General features: G+C 39.5%; 1 protein-coding gene across 2 annotated transcripts in view; it reads left to right on the plus strand.

Annotated features, from left to right (window-relative positions):
• Window positions 1-17,923, plus strand: part of LOC124607449 (DNA mismatch repair protein Msh3-like) — a 365,016-nt gene that overhangs the window by 35,776 nt on the left and 311,317 nt on the right. For both annotated transcript variants that reach the window (XR_006978833.1, XM_047139784.1), the window contains exon 3: window positions 10,523-10,667. Coding sequence is in view for 1 of the 2 variants with exons in the window: in XM_047139784.1 (XP_046995740.1) it covers window positions 10,523-10,667 (145 nt within the window). In the remaining variant the exon portion in view is untranslated. The remainder of the gene's footprint in view (window positions 1-10,522; window positions 10,668-17,923) is intronic.

The following is a 17,923-nucleotide window of genomic DNA, read 5'->3' on the forward strand; positions in this document are numbered from 1 at the left end:
GAGAGCAGTGGGTCTGGAGTTACTGTTCTTTGCACTTAAAATATTTCTTGTGGTCATAAGCTTAATACATGATTTGTTCTCAGGGCTTCGAATAATTTAGCGAGAGCAAGATCTGAACTTTGATTTCTGTCAAGACTTAGAAATATTTGTGTGGTTTTCAGAGATTGTTTTGAGTGACCATGCAAACTTTAACACTTCTTAAGCAGTTTAAGGCAGCTATGAACCATAATATTTCGCTGTATTTATTATTGATAATAATGTGACAAATTTGTTAGATATTTGTTGTGACAGATATGATGATTAATGAACTTTAGCTTCCATAGTGACTTTTGTGAGATTTTTGTGCTGATGAACTTCAAGATTTCGCTATTGATTTTCGAGAGTTAATTTGCTGCTGTATGAACCTTATTTTGTGTATGCCACTGTGCTGATAGCCTCTGCTTGCACTACATGACTACAGCTTGCATTGCTCCAGTAGTTGTTATTACAACTGATTCATCTATTTTTGCAAATCCATGTAAAGTCACCATTTATATATTTGAGTGCATATTTCTTGAATAAACATTTGGTTTGAACTTTAAACAATTTGGTTTAGCCCACTTTACTATCCTATGGGATTTTTAACCGTTTGTCCACAATTCATTTATTTTATTTATTATTTTTACTAACTAGTCTTTCTGCCATTAAAAGATTTGATTAATATGCGCTTGTTTAAGAGTTGGTTTTAAAAGTGACAGTGCATGATCACCCCCTATTGACTTGAAGCAAGCTATACTAATAAAGCTGTAGGTCACACATTGCTCATACCAATGTATTAGGTAATATAATATTTGGTTTTGCTCATCCTGTATAGGTGGTAACACTGCAGACCTAACTACAGGTGGATCCCTCTCATCCTGAGGTATGAGTGATATACTGCTCATTTATAACCTTTCCCAATCTCTACCTTTTCTTTCATGAGAAAGGAAGTAATATTTCTGAAAGCTATTTCTACATTTTTGGAGTAGTGTTTTTATTTGTAAAATGTCTGTCAGCAGTACTGGAATTTCCCTCTGGCCATTCATGGACAGCCCTCTGGTAACAGCTAACGGTGCAGCTATCATCAGTGCATTATATGCAGCCATTTAGACTCTTGATAGTTATAATAATACACACTACACTATAATGTTGACATGTACAAGTACTTCTGCTGATGCTTGTACTTGCTGAAGTTATAGTGTAATATGTATCGTTACAAATATGCTGAGTTTCGTGACTATCACTAATGCATTGATGATAGCTATGCTGCCAACTGAAATCTAGATCTGCAGTAAGATTCAGTTGATATTAAGACCGAAGCTGATCTTCTTTCTGTCTTGGCTCACTGTTATTGTTGGCCATCAGCTTGGGGCTCTGTGATTTTGTGGTCAACCTATAAAGAGGAATCACAGCCAATAGCTTCGTATGCTGGCTGTGCCCTTGATATGACATAAGGCCATGATGTTTTTTGCAGTATCTGTTGCAGAGTTGAAAAGGCTGGTCCAATGTCACAACAGTTTCCTCTCAATGGCAGTGGTGATATGGGTTTGCATCTCACTGCAGGAACTGATCACTGATAGTGTTCAGCTTGGATGGGACCAAACATATGTGATGAGGCTTTGGTTTTTATGTGCTTGAACGTAGACTTGTAGTGAATTTTATGATATATTGTTTCATGGATTGAAAATTACCAAATTCCCAGTGTGCACTGTGAAAGTGTGTGTGAAACTTCATGACATTGTAGCTGATGATGAGTACCTCCTATTCAGTTTGTGAGTAATTATGTTCTGATATTGTAAACATCTTTAACACATAAGCAGTTGGGTGCTCCTTGCTATGCTCAAATGAACGCAGATTTTTGAATTTGTTTATTTGATACATTACATGGTGACACAACATATGAGTACAATAACATGAAACTGGCTGGAGACAATACAAAGTCAGTAGCATAACAACATCCAAGTCTTGAAGGCGACATGATAGTTAACAGTTGACAGTCCACTGGTGGGGAAGCTGGTGGCGAGGCATGACCTGCCCCTGTGGCTGTGATGGTGTGGAACAACTATGAATGGAATTACAGGGGGGGGGGGGGGGGCTGAAGGAGGATGAGTTCTTATTCCACTGAAGGTTGTAAAAATGAGATGCAGTGGAAGGATTGGAGAGAAAAAGACTGGGGGGGGGGGGGTGCAGTTGCATTAATGGAGCTGGTTCTGGTGTCAAGTGATGGTACGGACTTTGGAATCAAGTATAAAAACCTGACATCCTCATTTCTGATGAATGGTGACCATGAACCACCAGTCTTGTTGGCTAAACCCGTGGGCCCACACACACATGCCAGGCCAGAACTTTGGAGAGGGGAGAGGAACCAGGGTGCTGGGTGCAGGGTGCAGGGAGGAGAGAATGTGAGAGGGAAGAGACTGACATCCATCAAAGAGCTTTCACAGCCCCTTCTTGCTAAACAGTTTTGCCTGATATGAAAATGTCACAGCATCTTCCACGGAAGTATCGTGGACTACATATTCATCTGCTGTTTGAATGTCCAAACGACCCTTTCTGCCTTTCTGTTTGATTGGGGATGAAAAGGAGACATAGTGCTTCACTCCATTCTTAGCACAGAAATTCTCATACTTCCTCCTGAAATTACAGACTGTTGTCAGCCACTAATGCTTGCAGCAGGCCCTTTCTTGCAAAAATCTTTGGGTGTAGAGCAGTTAACATTGTATGGGGACCTGGAAAAGTGTCAATGATGATGAGTCATATGGTATTCAGGAATGTGCCTGCAAAATTGAGGTGCACTCATTCCCAGGGTTTGGTCGGTGCTGGCCAAGAGAAGAAAACCTGATGTTGGGCTGCCTACTGTTCCACATATTTGTTGCATTGATGGACTAGGCTCTCTATTTCCCAGTTGATGATTGTCCTGTAAGCATGGCAGTGAGTGAGTAGTTTGGTCCTGGAAGTGCCCTAATGCCCCTGATGCAGCAACTGTAGGCTATGTTGGTAGAATCAGTACATGGTATGCAGTGTGATCTGTGGTTAAAAGGATCACACTGTTGACTTGAAGCAAATGGTGCCACAGGCCATAGTAATGCCAAAGATTAGTATACCATTGCCTGGCCAATTTCTCTGGCCATCTCCTCAAGATGAAGGTGTGAACTTGTGTGAGAATGGTGTCCGCCTCTTTGGCAGTGGCAATGCAGGCTCCTTTAATGGGAAAATGGCCCACGGCTTGTTGAACCTCAACATACAGGCAGAAACAAAGAATTTCCTTGAGATCAAACTTGTAGTTGGCCCTAGGTGTTGGCATGAAAGAGCGTCCACATTTGCATCCTGAGATGTACTTCTATAAAGGATTTCATAGGTATATCTTGGGAAGAACAATACCCAGCCCTGGGTCTGATGAGCAATACAATCTGGGACATGAGCTGTTATGTGAACAGTGAGATTAACGGCTTGTGGTCCATAAAGAAAGACATGAAATTTCTTCAAAGCAAATATAGCTTCTTTTTCAATATGGGAGTATTTCATTTGTGCAGAGGTGCAGGATTTGAAACATAAGTGAAGGGGTGCTCTAAACCATCACCCTCCCAATGAGCAAAGACAGTCCCTATACCTTGGTCTGATACACTCGTTGGGACCACTATTTGCTTCCACAGTTGGAAAGTCACTAAATGAAGGGCTGAGAGCAGACTCTGTGTAAGCTCTCTGAACACCTTTGCACACATGGCTTACCATGTGAAAACCTCTCCTTTCATACACAAGTGATGAATGGATAAGCTATCTGAGATGCTGTTGGAATGAATTTTCTGTGATATGCAATTTTTTCCAGAAAGACCTGGAGTTGCTTTTTAGCTGGCCGAGACATGGATACAATTGCTTCAATGTGTTTCTGAATTTTTATTATACCTCTGTGAGAAAGGATGTAGCCTAAATATTCCACTGAAGGCTGAAAAAAATTACATTTGCTGAGATTTCACTTGAGTTCTGCCCCCTGCAGACTGAAAAACTGTGACTTCAGGTTTACTAAATGCTGCTCGATGGAACTTCCCATGATGACAATGTCATCCAAATAGTTAATGCAACCTGGAAAATTGCCAGGGCACTGGAGACCCTAAAAGCCAAGCGCTTATAATTTATTTAAACCATACAGTGTGTTAATCACCAATATCTTCTGTGGACATTTGGCTAATGGGAGCTGTAAGTATGTCTCAGTGAGGTCAGTTTTGGAGAAGAAGTGTCCACCTGCCAGCTTCATGTACAGTTCTTCAGGCTTTGGAATGGGTAACATATCCACATCACCATGACCTTGACATCCCTGCAAAGTCTGAGTTTGCTGGACTGTTTCCTGGTGGTAACTGGGGTCGTAGCCCACTGACTTGATGATATAGGTTCTATCACATCCAACTCCTGCAACCTGTCTAGTTCGTCCTTAACATGGCCACTGAGTGTGAGTGGATCCAGCCAGGATGAAAAAAATCAAGGCTGTTCCGTAGGTGTCAACAAAATATGAGCTTAGAAATTCTTTGCTTTAGCCAGACCAGAAGTAAAATGTTGGGGAATGCAGGGCAGGCAGTACAGAGGGCATCCAGTTGTTGATAAGAAATATTCTTGGAGACTAGATTGTCTGTCTCATTAATGGGAAATCCAGAAGGCATAAATGTATCAAAACCAAAGAGCTCCTTAGTATCAGCACTGTTGACACTATGTCTCTGGTCATATTTTTGTAAATGGTTTTCGTAGTAAACTCCCCTTTCAGTGGAATGCATTGTCTGTTATAATTAATCAACTGTCAAAGTGCTGGAGTTAGTGTGGACACTCCTAGTTGTAAATAGGTTTTAAAGTTGATTAGACCTGCAGTAGCACCTGTATCAACTTGAAAGTTGACTAACCAGCCAGCCACACACAGTGAAATGAGGGGTTTATCATGGGACCTCCCTACATGGATGGTGTGGAACACACAATATTAACATTCATTTGATCTCGGTGATCAGAAAATGGGAATGGCTGCCTGACAAAAAGATGTGAGGTGTCTCTGTTGTGTGCATTCAGTGCAGTCTGCTCACAGGAATGTACAGTTGTCTCTACCATGCTTCTGAAAACAGTCCGGGCAGGATGGGTAAGGCTACCACACCCTGATGTGGCATGGGACCCACTGTTTACGTATGGCGGGATGCAAGTGCTGTTGTTTGTGTACTGCCCCGACATCACCACTACTGCTGAATCTGTAACATGCCTGGTTCCTGTGCTAAATGCAACACCTTGTCTAAAGAATGGTCATCAGTCTGTGAAGCTTTTAACTGAAACTCTTCGTTGGGTGCTGTGCCGATGATCGCGTCACTGGTTATGCCTTCTGCATGAGATTCTTTGGCAGTAGTCGTAAATATCTTTCATCGGTGACTTAACCCCTAGAGTTTAGCCATCGAAGCTCAATATGACTGACTCAGCTGCTTGAGACGTTGGTGAAACTGGAGGTGAGCAGAAATCACATGACAATGTTTTTGGTTGTGAACCCTTGATAAAGAACAAATTTAGTTCAAAGTCAGTTTACTGGGCTCCATTGGAGGAAGCAGTTTGCAAAACAACCAATAAGTTTGTGGTGAATCCATAATAAGGAAAGGGATTTAGCAGTATCTTCACCTTTTACCTCAAATGCTGTAAAGTGCTATCACAACCATTTTTTATACGAGTCCCAGTCTTCCAACGTTTCCTCGTACAGCAGAAATGGTGGAGGATTGACCGTTGGCTGCTGCAGTACTCTGGCCAGGAGGTTCTCCATACACTTTTGGCTTTCTACTTATTGAACCATCAGCTGTTGCATAACAGGGACAAGATATGGTTCACCCATAGTGCCTGGAGAGAAAGAAGTGCCGGTGACCATTTAACACATACATAGTCTGCTGTTCATTGGACCATCCTAAAATGTCAGCCAAGTGCCTAGGTTTAAGTGATGGAAAACACTCAAGCTAAGTCTGCAGTTGCCAGTTGCCAGTTTGTGGCACACAACATAAATGAACCCTGATTTTTCAATTAGTGTATTTGATGCACCCAGTTGAATGGAATGGATAGTGTCTTGAAAGGAGGGTATAAGATGAACATCAACAAAAGCAAAACGAGGATAATGGAATGTAGTCGAATTAAGTCGAGTGATGCTGAGGGAATTAGATTAGGAAATGAGACACTTAAAGTAGTAAAGGAGTTTTGCTATTTGGGGAGCAAAATAACTGACGATGGTCGAAGTAGAGAGGATATAAAATGTAGACTGGCAATGGCAAGGAAAGCGTTTCTGAAGAAGAGAAATTTGTTAACATCGAGTATAGATTTAAGTGTCAGGAAATTTCTGAAAGTATTTGTATGGAGTGTAGTCATGTATGGAAGTGAAACATGGATGATAAATAGTTTGGACAAGAAGAGAATAGAAGCTTTTGAAGTGTGGTGCTACAGAAGAATGCTGAAGATTAGATGGGTAGATCACATAACTAATGAGGAAGTATTGAATAGGATTGGGGAGAAGAGAAGTTTGTGGCACAACTTGACTAGAAGAAGGGATCGGTTGGTAGGAAATGTTCTGAGGCATCAAGGGATCACCAATTTAGTATTGGAGGGCAGCGTGGAGGGTAAAAATCGTAGAGGGAGACCAAGAGATGAATACACTAGGCAGATTCAGAAGGATGTAGGTTGCGGTAGGTACTGGGAGATGAAGAAGCTTGCACAGGATAAAGTAGCATGGAGAGCTGCTTTAAACCAGTCTCAGGACTGAAGACCACAACAACAACAACGATTGCACACCATACAATAACATGAAACTGTCCAGAGGTGACACGTAGGCATTAGCATAACAATGCCCAAATCTTGATGGCTGACGATATTTAAGAAATGACCGCAGGGCATAGACTGAGAATGGGAGACTTGTGTTGTCCTATATGTAGACCAGCATAGATGTCAATGGTCTTGGTGGCACCAGTTTTGAGTCAGTATGTGCAGCTAGCATTGTAGACTCATTCTGGAGGCCATCTGTGGAGCCTCTGCTGTCGGTCCCCACATCCACAGCTAGTAAGCCTTAACTCAGCACATGGTGTAACTTTTTTGGGGTGCTGGTGCGACAAGTTGCTCATGCAACTGATGCAGAGTACAAATTTGGAATGAGGCAGATCGTGAAAAGTAATGATAACTCTAGGTTTACCACACTTGCTATTGAGGTTTTTCAGTGGTAAACTTTCACTGATGCTCTGTGGCCACTTGTTGGTGGCTACCATCTGGCTGTGTGTGAAGGTGTCTAGACAAGGTGTTGCCCAGAGATGCACATAATTTGCCTTGTCAAATGCCACAGTCTGAACCCCCTTCTTTCTTAATACTTTGGAGACTGAACCCGAACATAGCTCAGACCACATCACTGTTCAAAAGATCACACCTGAGTATAGCGCGGGCCGCAATTTCCTCAACTGCTGTTGTGATGGCTGACTCATTAAGTTTTGCAGTTTGCTGTAATTCTGCTACTAATATGTCATGTTTGTTGAGTGAACAAGGAATTTTGGAAGCTCAAGAGGAAGAAATTGCTTAGTAACTAACCTCACAATTTTTTTTTGGAAGGATAGTTATATTTTCTGTAATCATTATTTTAAAATTTATAGTGTATCAAAGAACTAAAGTTAATATGTAAATTAAAGCTTGAGTCTTGGTACTTTTTTAGTATGTATTACTCTTGAAGATATATTGATTACACATGTGTCGGTAACACTTTAAATAATGGCAATAACTGGCTAATCTTCTTGGGCTAATAGGCCTCTAAGTGGCCAATCCTTAGACTGATAGCTGGTTTGGTGGATATGTATGTTTGCATTTTTGCTATTTTTGAGGTTGCAGTGTAAAGTGGATGCATGCAGTTTTGAAACAGGATATGTACATTTGTTAGGAGCTTTTGTGGCTTTGTGCCCGTTGCAGCGATATCATCTGGGTAGTTTACACATGATGATAGTGAGCAAATGACCTGCTCTAGATAGCACTGAAACAATGCCAGTTCACTAATCGTCCTGAAATGTAAACCATTTGTAGAGGTAAACTCCAAACTGGTTGTTTGTTGTGATTAATTTCTGTGATTAATCATCCAAAGGAATTTGTATGTCGGCATCTGGAAGAGAGATTTTTGAGAAATACTCACAGTTGGTGAATTCAAGATGAGTTCTTTGGATCATGGAAGAGATGAAAGTTGATTACTGATGGAACATTAGTTGTGGCCCCATTGAGGCTTCTTGTTGGGTTTCTTGATACAAATTGTACTGCTCATTTACTAAATGATTATGATTCTGAGATTTATTGCTCTTTTAGTTTATCAGGCACAGTTTTCACCTTAGGATGAGTGGTCTGGCCTTTGGACAAAAATAATGAGGAAAAGTTTATAGATTCAGTGTGATGAGTACTGTATAATTGGTTACATGTCCAAATCCTAATATGAACAGGAAGTAAAATTAATTTTGCAATGTGTCCAAAGATTGGAAAAAAATTCATTTCAAAACACGACAGAACTAATATGTAATGGGGAACTCAAATCCTTTGACAGTGTCTAAACCATATACTGAGATGCTGGGATATCAACTTATAAGTGACATCTATGATGACCATTCTTCTTAATTGAATATGTTGATTGCAACAACCTACTAACCTGAAAGATAATTGTTACAATCGTGCTGTCCCTAAATACTGATAGAGGGAGAGGATTTGTTGGTGTGTCAGATGGCCTGGTGTCAGTTGAAATGCTGACTTGTGGTAACAACACTGTGTCTGAGACGCTTTGTCATCATTGCTAAGTTTGCCATGTTAGTGGTGTTCTGAATATGACGGATGGCAGCTTACATTACGTCAAAAGCTTGTACTATGGCTGATGCTTCTTGCAAGGTAAGATCTGTAGAGGTTCCAGACAGATAAGATTATTTGGAGCAAAATTTATCAACAGCTTTGAATGGGCAAAACAGTGTAAGACTTAAGTCAGTGGTGTCCAACACCCAGCCCGTGGGCCACATGCAGCCGAGGCAAGTATCCGTATGGCCCAAGAATTAACACCTATTACACAATCAGTAAAAAAAAATAAATAAATAAATAAATAAAAAATAAAAAAAATAAAATAAAAAAATTCCATAAAATTCTGTTTATGTAAAGTTATGATAAATTGAATATTTTCAATCTGGAACTCCCTCCACATAATGCTTTTCTCTCATTGGTCTAACCCGTTCTTAACATTGCAGTCTGTGCTATACTTGAACCCCCAAGAGTCTTGTTCTTGTAACCACCCAACTTGTCAGACGTGCTTGTTTGTTATCTTACGCCTACATCAGTTGCAACTTTGAAACTAAACATATATTTAAAATAATAAATGAAATCTCATATATAAAATGTCAAATTAATTCCATCTTGCTTTTTTAGAATAAATAAACATACATTAATAAGTTATATGTAACCTAAATATGTTAAATGTGTGTCTCTTACTGATTTTTTTAGCTCAGCAGTTATTATTAGTATTAAGTAAATTATGTGTGGCCCAGAAATTCTCATCTTCTTCCAATGTGGCCCAGGTAAGCTAAAAGGTCGCATATCCTCGACTTAAGGCATTTTGGGTTGTCACATGTGAATGTGTATTTCTGACAGATGCCACAAATAACTTCAATCCAGATTATGAATGGCTGCTCAGATAACTGCAGAGTTGCAAATAACACATGATTCTTCTGACTGTAGTAAGATTCTAGTAAACAGCACAATTCCTTGAAAGACTCATCTCTGTCTCATCCAGTTATGACAGTTTATGCAATAAATAAATAAATAAATAAATGAAAAAATGAAATAATGAAGGCTCATCCCAGATAAAGACAAATGTTGATGAATATTGTCATTCATTTTCTTGAAGGTGTGAAGTGCTGATGCAAATAGTGAAAATACGCGTTTCGGTTCTCTTTTTGTTACATTGCAGGACTTTTCTTCCTCAGCATGAGCGAGGGAAGATTAAAAATAAATCCATACCTTGTGAAGTCTGACTGATGTATGCAAAAGCTGACAGATTTGTTAGATTTCAGATAACAGTGAATCTTTTCCTGGCAGAAGAAAGAGGGATAAAATTAAAGGAATCAACTTTCCCACTTTCTTGTTAATTAAATCAAGACCTTGGCCCCAAAGGTGACTCCTCTACCTACTCCTTCTACAGGGATTTTTTCACTCTTTTTGTCACTCTCCTGTAAGATCATGAAATCCCAATTTTCAAATGCTAGTGACTGTTAATTTTAGTGTGTATTTGTCAGAATGATCCTGTCTGGTAGTCACCCACCTTTGTTATGTCTAATGGGTGGCAGTTTATATTTGAATTGTTCTTATCTATAATGACCTTTGATAGCTGTCAATATTAATGTAACTTGCATGATAAAATATCTGTCAAAATGATCCACAGACATTGCAATATTGTTGTTTATTCATTTGTAGTTTCACAAATCTTTTGTACTCTAGATCTGTAAGTTTACTTTCTTTACAGATCAGAGATTCAGGCACAGAAATCGAAGAAAAATGGGCTTACAGCCCTGGAGAAACAAGTGCTTGGTCTGAAGCAACAACATCCTGGAATGATTCTCATGATACAAAATGGATACAAGTACCACTTTTATGAAGAAGATGCTGAGGTAAAATGGGAATATTTCTGTATTATATGCAGCTTTAGATTCGCTCACAAAACAGATTTTCAGAAGCATATTTGATGCTTAGTCAGAAAGTTGGTTATATCCTACCTTTTGGTGGTAAGCTGGACTCACTTATTTTTCTGATATGGGAACAAATGCTTAAAGAGTTCTGTATTGTCATAGAGAAAAGATAACAAATACTTCAATTAATGATGAAAATAAAACTTGCTATAGAATTGCCTCAGTTTACTGATTGCCACCATATAACAGTTTTGTTGACAACTTAATTGTTGCTGCAGGCACCTACCACTCACCCTGAACTCTTTCTCTCCAGAATAGAAATAGTAAATTGCTTTCCTGGGTTTTATTGTGGTCGTCTTCTTGTATGGTTTGTTTTGTAGGTTTTTGTAACACAGTTGTCACTGTCTTTGATAATGAATGCACGAAGTTCATTGTTTATTTCTACTTTTCATTTGATGTATGTTACTTTTTGATTACTTTAGTCTTGTTAAAGTATTATTTTTTAAGTCTGCTTTAAACTTACTGTGTTAAGTTCCTCTATCCACTGCTGAAGTTACTTTGTACTATTGGTAAACATTGATGTTGTAGGATCTCTTTGTGCAACTCATCTTTCAGTTCTGAGATTCTCACTGTCCTGATGAAGTCTAATGGAAGCTGAAGCATTAATGTTTATATTTCTTCAGTATAATTATCTTTTTTCTTTTGAACTTCAGTACAGGTTTGGCTGAAACTGAGTCAAAAGTTTTCTCAGAATCTGTTAATGTCACATTGCTCAATGACCTGGTGCAAGTCTGCCATTTGGATGCCACTTTTGGTGACTTCTGTGTCCTTCAGCCGATGATACCCAGTGTTCACAAATGGTCGCCCTTCCAATGACTAAGGGTTCAACGTTGCTTAACTTAAGTGATCAAGTGAGAACAGTGTATCCAATGTGGCATAGCCTTTAGCATAATCTATTAATCTTAGACAAAGTGATAACTCAAACTAATTTCTTCTTTTTGTAATTTCATCCACAACTCACAAATGACCCATAGTACTGTATCTAGGTACTTATAAAGCCAGTTTATTTATTTACTCGATAAAGTCCAATTTTTTTCCCTTTCAGTTAATGATAATTTTGGGAATATCGCAAATCTTTTGGAGAGAAGGTTTGATTTCTTGTCTGTCTGTTTTATTTTGAAGTACAGCTGTTACAGTATAGGTCCAAATTAGCAGATTGTGTGTCAGCAGATATTAACAGGCATTTTCCAAGTATTACTTTTGCTATAAACCTGTACCTAGTAGTTGGATGTGTGCTGCATCATCAGTCCACCGGCAGGCTACACTTTGAGTATTCCACCAATGGCATCTGTACAGGCCAGCCATTAGAGGCCACCTGCACTGGGCCACATGACTTGTGCACATGGCATGGCATCCGCCACACCGTCTACCAGAGCCCTTCTCTTTATAAGCACAGTGCAGTAGGCACTCACTGTCACATTGTGCTCATACTTATTGTCAGCAACTCCTTGTAAGAGTTCTTGGATCATTTCTATGTTTGTCTGTGCATTCTCAACTATTGTTTGCTTTTATGTGGAAGAAGAATAAACTTGGTTCATTGTGGCCCTACTGTCATTTGTATTTTACGGTATGATAAAACTGGTGATGAGTGTAGTGTTCACTCACATTTGCTGATTCTATTTGGTTGTTCCTTTGTTTCTTCTGTCCACGGAGACAGTGCCCCCAATCTCTCCTTGAGCAGCAGCAGTCTCTTGCAGTTGCTATCACAAACTTGTTGGCCACATTAATATGTAGGCTTCCATTGATGTAACCACTGCCCTTTCCTCCTCATGATGATTCAGCTGAAGTCTGGGAGGCTTATGAGAGGCAGCTTTGGTAACACTTCTTTGCGTTTGGTGTCACTGATGCAAACACCTGTAAGGCTTTGTTCCTTTCTTGAATTTTTGCTTGGATCTACCAGTTGTTGTGCCAGTTAGCACCATTACAGGAACCAATGATGCTTTGGTACTGATCCCCCATGGTACACAAAACGGGTCAGATCGTTGTTGCAGAAGCAACGAAAAAAGCATGCCAAATTTAAAAGAAAGCAAAGTTTTACAGAAGTTCGAAATATGGTGCGTACTTCAATGCGATATGCTTTTAATAATTTCCACAATGAAATTCTGTCTCAAAATCTGGCAGAAAACCCAAAGAGAGTGTGGTCATACATAAAGCACACCAGTGGCAGGACACAGTCAGTACCTTCACTGCACGATAACAACGGTGAAGTCACTCATGGCAGTGCCATTAAAGCAGAGTTATTAAACACGGTTTTCCACAACTCCTTCACCAAAGATGAAGTAAATATTCCTGAATTCCAATCAAGAACAACTGCCTAGGTGAGAAACATAGAAGTAGATATCCTCGGAGTAACAAAGCAGCTTAAATCACTTAATAAGGGCAAGGCCTCTGGTCCAGATTGTATACCAGTCAGGTTCCTCTCGGAGTATGCTGATAAAATAGCTCCATATTTAGGAATTATATACAACCGCTCGCTCACAGTAAGATCCGTACCTAAAGACTGGAAAATTGCTCAAGTCACACCAATACCCAGAAAGGGAAGTAGGAGTAATCCGCTGAATTACAGGCCTATATCACTAACGTCGATTTGCAGTAGGGTTTTGGAACATGTACTGTATTTGAACATTATGAAGTACCTCCAAGAAAATGATTTATTGACACACAGTCAGCGCGGTTTCAGAAAATATCGTTCTTTTGAAACACAACTAGCTCTTTATACTCTTGAAGTAATAAGTGCTGTTGACGGGGAATGTCAAATTGATTCCATATTTTTAGATTTCCAAAAGGCTTTTGACACCGTTCCTCACAAGCATCTTCTAACCAAACTGCGTACCTACGGAGTATGGAACCAATTGTGCGACTGGATTTGTGATTTCCTGTCAGAAAGGTCACAGTTCGTAGTAATAGATGGAAAGTCATCGAGTAAAACAAAAGTATTATCCGGTGTTCCCCAAGGAAGTGTTATAGGCCGTCTATTGTTCCTGATCTATATTAACGACATACGAGACAATCTGAGTAGCCACCTTAGATTGTTTGCAGATGATGCTGTCATTTACCGTCTTGTAAAGTCATCAGATGATCAAAATGACTTGCAAAATGATGTAGATAAGATATCTGTATGGTGCGAAAAGTGGTAGTTGACCCTGAATAAGGAAAAGTGTGTAGTTATTCACATGAGTACTAAAAGAAATCAGCTAAATTTCGATTATGTGGTAAGTCACACAAATCTGAAGGCTGTAAATTCAACTAAATACGTAGGGATTACAATTACAAGTAACCTAAATTGGAACAATCACATAGATAATATTGTGGGTAGAGCAAACCAAAGACTGTGATTCATTGGCAGAACACTTAGAGGGTGCAACAGGTCTACTAAAGAGACTACTTACACCATGCTTGTCTGCCCTATTCTGGAGTATTGCTGTGTGGTGTGGGATCCACATCAGGTGAGACTGACGGATGACATCGAAAAAGTACAAAGAAGGGCAGCTCGTTTTGTATTATTGTGAAATAGGGGAGGTGGTGTAACAGACACGATACGTGAATTGGAGGGGCAATCATTAAAGCAAAGGCATTTTTCGTTGCGACAGGATCTTCTCATGAAATTTCAATCACCAGTTTTCTCCTCCGATTGTGAAAACATCCTGTTGTCTCCCACCTACATAGGGAGAAATGATCATCATGATAAAATAAGAGAAATCAGGGCTCACACAGAAAAATTTAAGTGCTCGTTTTTCCCATCTGCTGTTCGGGAGTGGAACGGTAGAGAGACAGCTTGAAGGTGGTTCATTGAAACCTCTGCCAGGCACTTCAATTGTGAATAGCAGAGTAATCACGTAGATGTAGATGTAGATGTTGATGGAATGTGTAAGTTATTGTCAAATTATCACCATAAATGCATGCATGTCATTGAGTACATGTAGAGTTCTATCATTGTTATAAAAGCCCCACCAGTCCTACTGGCTTGGGTGGCCAAACTCCATGGCCTCAGTCACAAATGTCAGTTTGTTACTGAAGCACATCATGATTCCTATGCTGATTTTATGGTCTGTGACACCATCATTTTGTTGCTCCCAGCCCCATCTTGTGGATGTGGATGTAGACATTAACTGTGGCCTCCAGTGCCTATAAATTGTAACAAACTGTTTATCAAATTGAGAGTGACGGACAATGTGCTCGGACTACAAGGGGACATGGATGCAGCCATGACTTTACTGAATTCATAACTCATAAACTTATGTGGATCAGGGATCTCTGGCATTGCCTCTGCCTATTTGATGTTTGGCGAGCTACAAAAAGCATATTCCAATTTTTGGAGCAATTACGGCTCCCGCTATATATAAATCTGTTCTTCGTTCCTTGACTTTTTTCATGGTGGATGATGCTGGCATTGATAATTTGTACCAGGCGACTAGCACAAGTTTTGGTGTTCTCGTAAAGATAAGTTATTTTGTATTATAAAAACATATAGTTTAGTATTGATTATGTGGTAAATAGGTGAATTAGTGTGCCTTTTAAGTGTACCATTAAAGGTTTCATAATATAGCAGAAAACGCGAAAAGATCGTACAGTCGTGTTTTCTGTTTACGTTTTTCCGCAGCAAATCTATATAATTTTGTTTAGTTGTTCTTTGCTCTCTCCAGCAATTTAACTGTAGCATACCGCTTCATTATTTAACTCACATTTCTGGAAAGTAGCGTAAAGTTTGAGTTGTTGTTTCAGAAACTTTGCACTGTTGTTTTTGTTTACACGCAGTTGCGTATAGGCCAAATTTGTGGAACCATATTTTCGTGTTTATCTGTAATTTAACTGACTTATTATTAATAAACTATTACGTTTATCATGAGTGAAAAGTGCTTGACTTGCCGTAGGATTGTTAGGTCGGGGCTTTGATGTGACGGGTGCTGTAGTTTTTTCCATGTGGGTGACTGTAGCGGCGTGGGAATAGAGGAAGTAAATGAGACTCATCAGTGGTTTTGTAGGATATGTAGTAGAGATAGGAAGATACTAGAACAGGAGGGGAAAATTGCTGCCCTTCAGGCTGAGTTAGACAAGGCCAGGGGAGATTTTGGCAGATTAAGGAGGGAGAAGGGTAAAGGCAACAGGAGGAACAGGCCTAGAGCTTTGTCTGATAGCCTCGTGGTGAATGTGGAAAATAGACCTGTTGCTTCAGTTAGAAGCTGGTGAACCTCAAGCAGTTGCAGGTGTAGACAGGGCACAACAAACTTTCAGCAGCAAATTGAAAAGTAAGAATGTAGGGAAATCAGTCAAGAGAAAGAAAGTATTGTTAGGTAGTTCCCATGGAAGAGGTGTTGGCCAACTTTTGCAGGGTGAACTAGGATCAGAATACCAGGTCACCAATTTTTTTTAAACCTAATACTGGTCTGGAGCAGGTGACAGAGGATTTAGGATCATTTTGCAGAGATTTCACTAAGGAAGACACCATGGTTATAGTGGGTGGGGCAGGTAATAGTATTGACAGAGATCCTGGGTACAGTATAAAGTGTGACCTGGCAAAGATTGCATCAGCATTGAAACATACTAGTGTTGAGTTTGTACCTGTTCTTGAGTGCCGTGAGCAACCTCATTTGAACTCTTCTGTCAAGAGAGTTAATTTGGGGTTGTAACGGCTGCGTATGTCGGGTGCAGGGTCACACGTTGGTGTGGTTCCTGTTGATTCTCTCAATAGGTGGGATTATACTAAGCATGGGCTTCACGTCAACAGGAAAGGGAAGGGTAAACTGGCTGGGAAAATAGCAGGAAAGTTAAAGGGGGGGGGGGGGGGGGGGAGGCACTGTCATGTGAGTGATAAAATACCAGTGGTTATAGGGTTCAGAAAAGACCCTTTTTTAGGGTAGGGAGGACAGAAAGAAACCAAATTTTAAGAGAGGTTAGGACTGAGATAAACCTTCAATTTGAGAAAGAAACCAGAAAACATAATTCTAGCTTATTACATCGGCATAAACAGCTATAGGTTAAGAATTTTCAACAGTCAGCAGTCAATTTTAACTCAGTCAATGTGAAATGTTGGCTATCTTTATTGCATCAAAATATTCGAGGACTGAGAAATAAAATTAATGAATTAATTATCTGCATTGATGAATTAGACTCCTCAAACCCAGCTGACATAATCTGCCTCTCTGAACATCATGTGGCCACTGGTATAGAACTTCTAAGTGTTACAGGGTTTAGGTTAGTGTCTCACTTTTGTAGAGCAGAAATAGAGAAAGGAGGAGTTGCCACATTCATCGGGAACTGTCATAAATTTAAGAACATAGACATTCATAAATTTTGCCTAGATCAGCATATGGAAGCATGTGCAACAGAAGTAGAGTTTCACAAAAAATCCTTCATAATATTAAGTGTATATCGAGCACCTGCAGGTAACTTCAATCTGTTCATAAACCACCTTGAAGTTGTACTGGCCCATTAGCAACCAAAAACAAAGAAATAGTGGTTGCTGATGATTTCAGTGTAGATTTCTTGAAAGACTCTCCCAATAAGAACTTATTTGAGTTAGTAACACTATCATTCAACTTAATTCCCACTGTAAAGTTCCCCACTAGGGTAGCCAATTGCTACAAACAGCCATTGATAATATCTTTATAGAGAAGTCCAATGAACAAAATTATGTTACAAAACCAATAGTCAATGGCCTCTCAGACCATGACATGCAGTTCCTTCTGTTAAATGTTAATACTGAACAGGATATAAAATCTGTTAAATCTGAGCTCAAGAGGGTAATCAATAAGCCAAAAATTGATTATTTTAGGACACTCATCAGAGACATTCACTGGACTGATGTTTGCAGCGCTCATGGCATGGATGAAAAATATAACACTTTTGCCAATAAAGTGCTTACTTTATTTGAACACTGTGTTCCCCCAAAATTAACCAAGGTTAGAGCAAAGTCTACAAAGAAGCCATGGATTACTCAAGGAATAGAAGTATCTTGTAAAACAAAAAGAAAACTAACTGTCAATCCGAAACAGTTCTGGTGTTGATGCTATAGCACATTACTGCAAAATATTAACTGTAATACAGACATCAAAGCAAAAATATTACAAGGAAAAGATAGTCATATCGGATAACAAAATAAAGACAATATGGGATATAGTGAAGGAGGAGATCAGTAGAACCAGACATGAAGAGGGACAAATAGCATTCAGCGTAAATGA

Source organism: Schistocerca americana, chromosome 3 (genome assembly GCF_021461395.2).
Source record: "Schistocerca americana isolate TAMUIC-IGC-003095 chromosome 3, iqSchAmer2.1, whole genome shotgun sequence".
In the NCBI taxonomy this organism is placed as follows: Eukaryota; Metazoa; Arthropoda; class Insecta; order Orthoptera; family Acrididae; genus Schistocerca; species Schistocerca americana.